Raw genomic sequence first — 10,731 nt, forward strand, 5'->3', positions numbered from 1 at the left:
CAACCAGCTTAAGCTTTTTGCTGTCTGTGTCGCTTACGCCCTCTTGCCGCTGCCAGCCTTCATCGAAAAATCAGTCTTGCTAGTCGTTTGTCTGTTCATCGAGCTTCTCTCGTCCTGCCATTCTTGTATGTAGTAAGTAACAAATATTTATTGCCATTTTGGGATTAGTTTTTGGGGTTTAATTGCGCTACCGGAATACCAGGCAACTTACATATGTACATACATACACACTCCTAATGCGAAAACCACATTAGATGTAAGTACATGTGTATGTATGTATGTAAGCTATATTCGTATTAACTGTTTATTTTCTCCTGTTACTGCTGCCTTTACTTGTTGGCAACTTTAGTCTGTTATTGCATTTACCTACGCCTGCGCGTGCGTGCGTTCGTCTCTCCTTGCGCATTTGCCTGCGGCTGTGATTTCTTTGGACTTTGATTGTTTTGCCAAAGTAATTTAAACTTGTGTGCAATAAAAATAGTTGTAAAATTTTCGTTACTCAATGTCATACACGCCTGCATATTAATTTCTGTTAGGAAATGCTCTGCAGGGAAATTGGAGCAAGTGCCTGTTAATTATAGCACTCAGTTGTTTTCAAACTAGTTTGGCCTTGACCAATTTTTGACCCATTGAAAAGAGATGATATTTGCATTACAGATGCATAATACGGGCGAGTCTTAGCGTTGTCTTTAGGTATTTAAAAAACTTTTCCAAGAAATCGCTATTTAATAAAATCAAAAAAGTTTCTGGGGAAAAATCCGCCAAATGTACCAGGAAAAAAAATTTTGTCAGCATTTTGTTAAAACTCCACCACGTTGTTGCTGTAGTTACTTGTAACCAATGTTGAAAATAATTTTGTTTCTACCGCGGTGTTTTGGCGAGCTATACGAGTTTAAACATGGAAATATCAGCATTTTTTCTTTAAGCCAGTTTCACCAGTCATTTAAATGGAAAATAATTTTTTATTTTCTGTAAATTTCCACCATATAAAATTCAGAAAATTAAGATCATTTTTCACTTAAATTGCTGTCGTGAAATTGGCAAGTTTTAGAGAATGAAAAATTGCTGAACTATTTCGGTGTTTTTTAATGGAAACTATAATTTTTGCAAAAAAAATGCAACCAAAAAATTATTGCATTTTTTATACGATGTACCTTTTTTCGCAAATGGCTTATTTAAATTTTTGTGCACAAGGATATATATATTTATTTAAAAAAAAACTCTATGGTCACGGCTGACATACACAAGACAACATCCTCGAATTTCGTTCTTTTAACATTATAAGGTTAAAAAACGAATTAGAATGTCATTTTCAATCGCTATTCATCCTTGAGAACCAATTCTTTTTTTTTTTAATTTTTCTTTCATTTGCTACGTTCTTACATAGTACAGATGCATATTGTAATTTTATGTAAATATATTGCACTGAATTTTTACAATGATTTTTTGAATTAATCATATCTCTTAAACCTCAAAGTCTTTTGAGAATTCCTGACGTCAGTTCCACCTTTTGTGTACCTTAATAGTTTTCGTCAGTTTTTTTAAATGGTTATTTCCTTTATCTTTATTAGAAATGTACGCTGTATTCCAGACTCTTTATTGTTTTTCGAATTATGCCAATATATTATTATTAATACTTGAAAACTTTTTGTAAACAGCCATACCCATCCGGTGAGTCAAACATCCCCCGAAACACCTTTCATATATAAGTACACAGTTGTGCTTATGTTGTCGAAGAGAGCGTCTGAGTAACCAAAACATTTTCTTACTGAAAATAGCCCACTCTTGTCTTAAGGATTTCATTCCCATTGACGGTATTAGAGAGACTGATTGATTTATATGTATGTAAGGCAAATGGTTCCTAGCAACAACTATGTCCAGCGTGTGATAGGCAGAGGCACGCCACTAGAAGGCGTCCTCTTAAGTTTTCTCTAGATCTTCGTCGGCAAGGACTTTCTGGAGGAGCTAGAGTTAAGATGCTATCTGATTATTGCTTATGCCAACAACGGTTTAGTTACTTTCAAGTGTAAATTTTAGAAAACACTTTATGGTCGCCTGTGAGGGAAGAGATCGTTCCTCCCAGTAGCCAAGCAAATTATATAATATGGTATCATTGTTTGGAGGATCCGCTTCGCTATAAGGGGCTAAGTAGATCAGGGTTCTCCTTTAACCAATGCGTAGAATCTCAACGATCTTTGGAAACTGCAGCAAGGTAGCCTCTTGGACAGGGGTCCAGTTAATTTTTTTTGCAAATGTATCCAGGTTGTACAGATGAGTGTGAGGGCATCTTTTCAATCAGGAGCACTTCGTAAACCTTAAAGTGTAGGATCTGGATTTTAAGCATAACATCTAACGCCTCTCTAAGTCTATTCGAAGTAGTTTCAAAGGCTTTATCGCAGTTGGCAGGAAAGGTGTAGCAAGATGGTCTTTTAGACGGCTTTGGAGCGCTTAGCAGAAGCCCTGGCTTTTAAAATTACAAAATTCTTCTGGCCCTTTGTGAGCCGTAGACGGTCGAAAAAGCAAATTAAGCTCAAAATCTACATGCTGTTTTTACAATAACTCTCCAGCAAGAAGTGATAATTATAATAAAGTCTTTAAAAGTGGTAGTTACAGCATTAAACTTAGCTTCTTCTGTACTTTACCTTAAACAAAAAATTCAACTTGCATTTGATAAGAATACTATCATTTCTATATTACGTTTCTGATATTTTTATTATTTTTTTATGATTTTATTTTGAGGCCTCCGTGATTACGCTTTGATTAGTATGTGGTTGAAATGTGAAGGAACTAAACTAATTTGACCAAAAATATTTATTGAATTCAATTTAACATAAATCTTTACTGTACGCTAGTACATATTAGTTGTTTCCTTTACTGGGTATCGGTTCTTTTCAACTATTCAACACTCGCTACCACTTCTGGTATTCTGCTCAAACGTGCATAAGAAACCCCGTGCATGCCTCTGCAGTCAATTCGAAAATGTGCGCGTGGCACAAAATTTTTGAAGCTTAAGTTTCAGTATCTTGGAACCACAAGCATGTACTTATCCATACATACTTACATTTGTACATGCAATACATGCCTAATCTTACTGTCTGCTGTACACACTGTACAGTGTACACGTGTCACACACACACGAGTGGCCTAATGTAAATAATATATGCAAATAAGATTGAATTGAGTTTCTTGTGCGTTGCTTGGGGAACTTTACGGTCATTTGTCTTAACTAACACGTATGTACATACATGCACACTTACTTACTTAATGTATAACTTTAATTATAGTATTAAATGCATTCAGAGTCCAGATGGGTTAGAACACAAGTTTTCCATAGTTCCTTTTATCTTCGTCAAGCAAAATATTTTAGCAAAGGAAAATGGAGGGCTATCATTTGTCCAGTTGTGAATAAAGAAGAAATAGGAGTAGACCATACTTTTTTTTTATACTTTTTTACTTTTAACTCAAAAAAAATGGTTCATAGCATCCCCGCCTCCTAAAACTATTTATCCTGTTTCAAAATCAGAAAGTAAATATACTAAATTAAATTATGCTAACAGCATTAAATACGAATTCGTTATGTTTTAAATACAAAACTAAAATGAGGAAGCAGATGCGAAAAGTTTACGTAGACTAGAATTGGACATAAAATAGTTAAAAAACAAAATTAAATTAAAACAAAGAGCACTTTCACTGCTCTCCTATAAATTGCCAGGTATTTTAAACGCCCCATTTTATGAGGCCAAATACATAAATATTACCCGGCATCTTTCGCATATTCGGATAGCAAGAATTTCAACACCTATTTATTTAAATGCTAACGCCTCAGGTGAAGCATTCTACCCGAAAGCCAAGTGGGCAGACATTCAAGTGCTGCTAGTAGAAGTGTGCTGAAGAGCACTCTGCGGTTTGGTTGGAGAATGTGTGTGTGTGTGTGTGTGTGCATTTACGTCAGGTAGCAATGGACAAATGAGTACTTATGAGTATTTTGGCATCAAAGGGTCAACATAATTTTGCGGGAATGCACAGGAGTTTGTGTGTTTGGGTGAAAGTGTTAAAGGGGAAACTTTAATTAGTTTAATTAATTTATGCTCGTACTCGCTTTTAAATAATTTAAACTTAAAAACTTTCGAAGCAACTCAGCCTTGGCCTTTTGGTTTTTGGGACACACAAAAAGACAAATAAAAAATTCGGTCATGAATTTTCATTCATTATTTACATTTTGATTTCAAAACATTCTCTAAATTTCGTAACATACAAAATTTCCAGTAAATACACATTTCGGGCGCTCTGCGACTTTGTGATGTGTGCCGTAAAGCTGGCCTAACTAATTTGGTTCTAGCGGCATGGCGACTGTTAAGCGTAAGGTTATTGTTAAAAAGATTCCGCCGGGTGGTAATCCAAATCCACCGAAGCCCGCACCCATTACAATGTCGCAACAGGACTATGAAAAGGCTTGCGTTGAATCGCATAACAAATTTCGTGCCACACACGGCACACCGCCGCTCACCATTAACCCCACACTGACGCAGGTGGCAAACAAATGGGCGCATGTAAGTTGCTAGAAATTATTAACCAAACAATTTTCAAGCAACTGCACGTTTGCTAATGATTTACATACATCTCCTTTTAGAATCTCGCACAGCGCCAGAAAATGGAACACAGCCCCGATGGCAAATATGGCGAAAATATTTATTACAGCAGCGGTCAGCAGGTGACACCTGAAATGCCTGTGAAAATGTGGTATGACGAGATCGCCAAATATGACTTTGCCAAGTCGCAATTCAATCCGCACACTGGCCATTTTACACAGCTTATATGGCGCGATACAAAACAAGTGGGCGTGGCGTATGCTGTGTCGTGAGTTGAGAGTTGAAGAGAAATATTTTATTTCTTATAACCTATCTTATTTAGTGGTGAAAAGGCTTGGATTGTTGCCAATTATGACCCGCCAGGAAATGTGAACGGTTTCTTTCGTGAAAATGTGCCGTCAAAAAAGTGAAGAACAAAATGAAGGAATGGAGCTAAGACGAGTATTTTAAAGCAGCAGCAACGAGTCCTTTCTGAAAGAGGCTGACATTTTTAATGGAAGGTACTAAGGTTGAAATTTCCACTAAAAATGTCTAAGCGGCTTTAAGGCATAAAACAGTTGTCCAAATTAGCCGAGTCATAGCGCGAGGACGAAAAAACTTATCTTAAACAACAAATATTGGCGCTGATATCTGGTTTGGTTTAGTCATCATTAGAAAATACATAGTGCAAATTTTTTTCTCTTAATATTTTTATTTTTGCTAAAAATAGTACCGACTAGTTACAAATCATTTGTAGCTAACTGAAATTACTTTGAAGTTGTTAAGTTAATTGTATTTTATTGTTAAAGGAACAAAAAATACAATTACAGAAATCACACTAAAGGGCCTGGGGTAAGCCTGCTTAAAAAAAAATATCCCACAGGAGCATATTTTCCGGAGTTAAAGAGCAAAAATCCAAAAATGCTGATTTACTCAATATTATGTCCCCCGATACTATAGGTAGTATAGTAATACCGTTTTAAACAGAAGAAAAATTAGTAAATTAACAAAACACGCTGACTGCACTAAGATTATTCTGATAACTGATCCGAATTGCATAAAATTTTATTCGGATAGTTTTTAAGACAAAATCAATAAAATGAGGGAGTATGCATTAAAAAATAACAACTTTGGTTTTTTAGGGACAAAAAAATTTTTTTTTTTTTTTTTTTTTTTAATTGCAACATTTTTTTTGTTTAATTTTTAAAAATGTAAAATTTTAATATGCACATGTGTATATGTATTTGAGTTGGGCACCTTAGTTCTTTTAAGTGAGCCGTTCAGTTGTAGTTCGTTTACCGCAGTGAACTAGTTCTTTAGTTCGTTTAGTTAGAGCTCAAAAAAAAAACTTACATATTACATTAGAAAGCTTCTACGCTAGTTTAATATTTGCGAAAAAACAAGTTAGCAAGAATGTGAAGTAGCAACAATCCATGAGATTTCAAAACGCATCAGTAAAGATGGGGATACTCAACATAGGTTCGCGCCAATAATATTTGCATCGCGATCCAAAATGAGAAATAGTAATTGAAAAATTTAGTTCATTGAAGAGACCGAACTAGCGAACTAGTTCATAGAGATGAACTAGTTCTTTAGTTCAAGAACTATCCAAGCCTAATATGTATGTACTCTGATTTTAAATGTCAATAAACTTTCCCCCTCTACAACAACAGTTTTGGTTGAGCACCTAATTGTGCGCTCTAATTCTTCTGAGCGCAGTGCGTTGGCAATGCATCCATGGTTGAATTAACTTCATACACCATTTTCGCGAATTAGTCGGTTGATGGTAATTAACACTAAATTTAAATATACAAAGCATTCACTATGGAACTTTGCTGCATACAAAATACATATAAAATAGTATATCTAACAAACATTCGCCGGGTTCTCCTACATGCATAATACTTTTAAATAATGCGCATACACCTACAAAAATCCAAATTCAACTATATTGCCCCCATTAACTCAGTTTGCCAATGCACTACTCAAAAAGCGAGAATGAGTTTAGGTGTCCGCACGCCCCTCGCATCTGTGTGTACTTGCGCCATGCCCTGCTTATTAAAATTACACATCATCCTTAATATTAAACAAAATTAAGTGGCATTGAGGTGGGCATACGAACTCAACACAGCAGGCGAGAGGTATGGCAGGGAACTTGCAGCGAGCAAGTGGCTTGTTTGCCTCTCTTCCAATATTGGCACGAATTTCTGCGCTTGCTTGCTGTGACAAAAGCGTGGCGGAAAAGTTGAAACATTATTTCTAGTAAAATTAAAATATTTATGCTGTGGACGTGCCTCGTAATATAGAATGCAAGTTGTATGTATAAGTATTTGTATAAATTTGAGTGTATGCCGCTCACGAAGCATTGAAGTTTTTTGAAGTTGAAATGAGTATTGTCTTTGTTTTGAAGTTATGGTGGAATGTGTAAATATCTGTTTGCGAAAGGTGCTTTAATGAGCGCTCATAGATTTTTAATTAAAAAAAAAACGTGACTTTTAATTTAAAACGTATTTCCAATAGTACTGAACAGGCCCCCCGAAACTGTCGAAACAGGCGCGAACTTGTCCCGAAATGATCAGAGAAAAGTCTTAGAATGGCCCCGAAATGGTCCCTTATAAGTCGCAGAATATCCTAAACTAGCCCCAAAATGATCCTAAACTAATCCCAAACGAATCCTGACCTAGGGTCAAAATTGTCCCCAAATAGTTTTGAACTAGTACCGAAGTGGTCCTGAAGTGGACTCAAAATTATCACGAATTAGGCTCCAAAGGTCTCAGAACTAGTCTCAAAATTTCCCTCAAATAATTGTGAACTAGTGACTGGTGACTTTTCATTAATTTTGTTTTTAAATTCAGTTGTGTGTTTACAACCATACCACTTGTTTATTTACTGTACATGTTGTTGTATGAAGTTTGTATTTGGGGTTATTATTTTGTCGGCGCTTTGCAACTAAATTTATGGCGTTATTTCCGCATCCTGTTTCCGTTCAACGCATGTTTTACGCTCCATATCCGCTACTACGCGTATGCAAAGCAAACATAAACAAAAAACAACAACAACAGTACGTAATATAATGCCTAACAATGCCTTGCTATTTAATTTAAAAATTATTTATGTTCCTGTATGATATTAAATGTCAACGTAATTTACGCGCCTAATACGCTTTGGCAAGGGAGTGTACGCTGATAGCAGCTACTATGCACTAGTTTTCTAGTAGGTCGTGTGTATGTACGTGTATGTTTGTATATAGGACTCACCACGGTCACGTAGCTGTGAAAACAATAAAGCTGGGTGTAAGTATTTGTGTGTGTAGGTACCACATATACATATGTAAACAGCGATGTAGATTGGCTTATGCCATTACCCACATTGTAAATGCATTGTGGTTGCAGTGAGCGTACAAGGATGTTTAATATTGTTTTGCATTCAATTAAATTATACAACTCATTTTATGATTATAGTTATCTAAAAAACAGATATTAAAATATACTAATTTTCGGTTGCATTACATTTCATTTGAACTGGAAAATTGAATAGATATGCTATCGAAATACAATATTAGAAGAGAGCACATGGCGTATGAGCAACATAATTGCAGTATACACTCACAAGATTCTATAGTATGTATAAAACGTAGGCAAATAAATTGCCTGCAGTTGGTTTTAGATTCAATTATTTTTGGTTTTATTTAAAGTATAGCAAATTACAGTTAAATATTAGTGTAAAATTTTGTACTAACAATGAAAATAATTATTTTGACTATCAAACGAAAGATGCCAAATGTGCCTTTAGGGGTGCATACTTCCACTCCGCAGGACCTGGGTTCGTTACCTGGTCCGAGCAAGCCAAACCAATCGTATATGACAGTTCGACAAAATGCTCTCAATTTTTGCTTTTACCAGCAGCTAGCATCGACAAGCCATGAGCAGAGTATTCACTTAAGGATCTTGCCAATTGAGGTATGAAATTTTTCTTTCTATAAAGTAATCCAGCCGTTCATCGAACTTTTACTTAACATTTTTAATACCTTACTGTGAGCGCAACAATTCTTGGAAAATAGACGCAACAAATTTCTAATAAATTTTTTTTAAGTTGCATTTAATAAAATATTTTTGATTGGATTTTGTAAGAATACACACGCACACATACTTTCATTTATAAACTTGTATGCACTTCTTTATTTGTGCTTTGCCAAAAGCTGAGTAAATCTCCTCCTATCCAATACCCATAAAATACTCGGCGAAATAAACTTTTATTAAGTAGCGGGCAAAAATCCAAACCAATCCCCCCTCCAATCGTTGAGTACAGCTGGAAGACGTTTTAAAATTCGATTCAAATTAAAAAGTTTACACGCATTTAGACTGCTAAACTCACGTCTGCCGGCTTTCATTGTTTTTACAGCAAATGTTGTTCACCCTTGAAATGGGCAGCAACGCAACAACAACAACAACAACAAAACAAAGCGGAAAAGAGTATAAAAGCAGCATTACAAACAAAAGCTTCCAATGACAGGCATTTACAAAGTTTTCACAAACTTGTTGAAAATAATTGTACAAATTTGAAGACAACGCAAAGATGTGTAATGCTGTTGCTTTGAGGAGTAGGGGGTATACGAAGATGGAAACAAAAAGAATGCCAGGAACGGTATTCAGGAAATTGCTTTAAATTAAATTCATTTAAAAATTATATGTGAAATCAAGGAAATTTTGGTGAGTAAAGACAATAAAGACCTTGGACCGTACAGTTTTGGCAGTGGCTTCAAAAATATAAACCTCTGCATATCTACACACCGAAAATGCCTTCACGTATTATAAAGGGTGTCCAACACGACCCATCCACTTTTGTTTGAAACTTTTTTCTCGGAGTAGCTTTTTTTAGGCAGAATCCACATCTGAGTTAAAAACTCATATATATGTCCCATTAAAAAAAAAATGGACTTCCGATCAGTGTGACCCACTTCGCGGCAATAGAGATAGAGCATTCCCGACTTAGTTGTTCATACTTTTGCGTTTTCCAATCAAAAACATTTTCCTCCATTTTAGAAGAGGTGGACGGAGGTCTAGGACACCCCTTATATAAACATAGTTATATAGATAAGACTTTTCGAATAGGTGGCCACCCTTGTCATACAAATTTTCAAAACAAAGCTTTCTCAAAACTTTCATTTCCAACTAAGTAATATTTTAATATTTCATATAACTTGTGCTTAATTTAACCAAATTCGCCTTTCAAACAGGTGGCAACGGTATAATTTAAAATAATACCTTCTTTAAACTATTTTTTGATACACATTTCAATTAAGTTGAATCTGACTAGATAAGTCAAATAGAAGTAAATATGTCGCTACCCTATTATTTAGATACGGTGTAGCCTCTTTAAACACCCTTGTTTTAAAAAATTTATTTTGCTTATTAAAACATTTAAATTTAAATTTTTAAACAGATGACAATCCACTTTATTTATATACCTTAGAAATATTCAAAGTAAATAATTTTTAATGCGACCTTAAAAACAGGTGGTAACGCTCTTCAAAATATTTTCAAATGAAAAACTTTTTAAAGCTCTTTCGTCTGTTACTTATTTTGTGATACATATTTTGGTTACTTTATTCCCTTAATTCAAGCTAAATTTCACTTTCTAAATAGGTGGCAATCCTTCCACAAGTAGCTTAGAAATAAAATCTTTTCAGAAACAAATAACAGCAAGCAGCATTTACCATAAAAAAACTAAACAATAACTTGGTTGAAAAACCATTGTACTTTGGCTCGGTGTAAAGGCACGATTACGATTGGCATTAAGATTATGATATCGATTTTGATTCTAATTATGATTACGATTACGATAACGATCACGATAACGGTTACGAAAGCAATTACGTTTGCGACAAAGTTTTTAATTTATCGTTTGAACTCTCCGTATTTTTGATGAGGAAAATTTCCATCCAAGTTATTTAATAAAGTAGAACAGATCTTTCAAATATACATATTTACATACTTCTAAAAAAAATATTTTCGTTTGGTCGTCCTCAAAATTGTATTGTGTAATTTTTTCTTTAAATTCTTCTAAATTTAAGGCGAAACGCTCAACAAGCTGCTTTCTTTGCTTGCGTTACTGAACTGATTCTCTGCGTGTTTACTCCTCATCAGCTCTGCTTCCTAATGCC

The 10,731-nt window shown here is 34.9% G+C and overlaps 1 protein-coding gene across 1 annotated transcript; it reads left to right on the forward strand.

The window, feature by feature from the left end:
• Positions 1 to 4,343: 4,343 nt before the first annotated feature.
• Positions 4,344 to 4,999, forward strand: LOC118742063 (Golgi-associated plant pathogenesis-related protein 1-like). Its single transcript, XM_036474031.1, has 3 exons — positions 4,344 to 4,550; positions 4,631 to 4,857; positions 4,912 to 4,999. Exons 1-3 carry the CDS (start codon positions 4,344 to 4,346, stop codon positions 4,997 to 4,999), a joined length of 522 nt encoding a protein of 173 aa, XP_036329924.1.
• The last annotated feature ends 5,732 nt before the right edge of the window (positions 5,000 to 10,731 follow it).

This window comes from Rhagoletis pomonella, unplaced genomic scaffold (genome assembly GCF_013731165.1).
Source record: "Rhagoletis pomonella isolate Grant_MI unplaced genomic scaffold, Rhpom_1.0 Rhpom_scaffold_00006, whole genome shotgun sequence".
Taxonomy (NCBI): Eukaryota; Metazoa; Arthropoda; class Insecta; order Diptera; family Tephritidae; genus Rhagoletis; species Rhagoletis pomonella.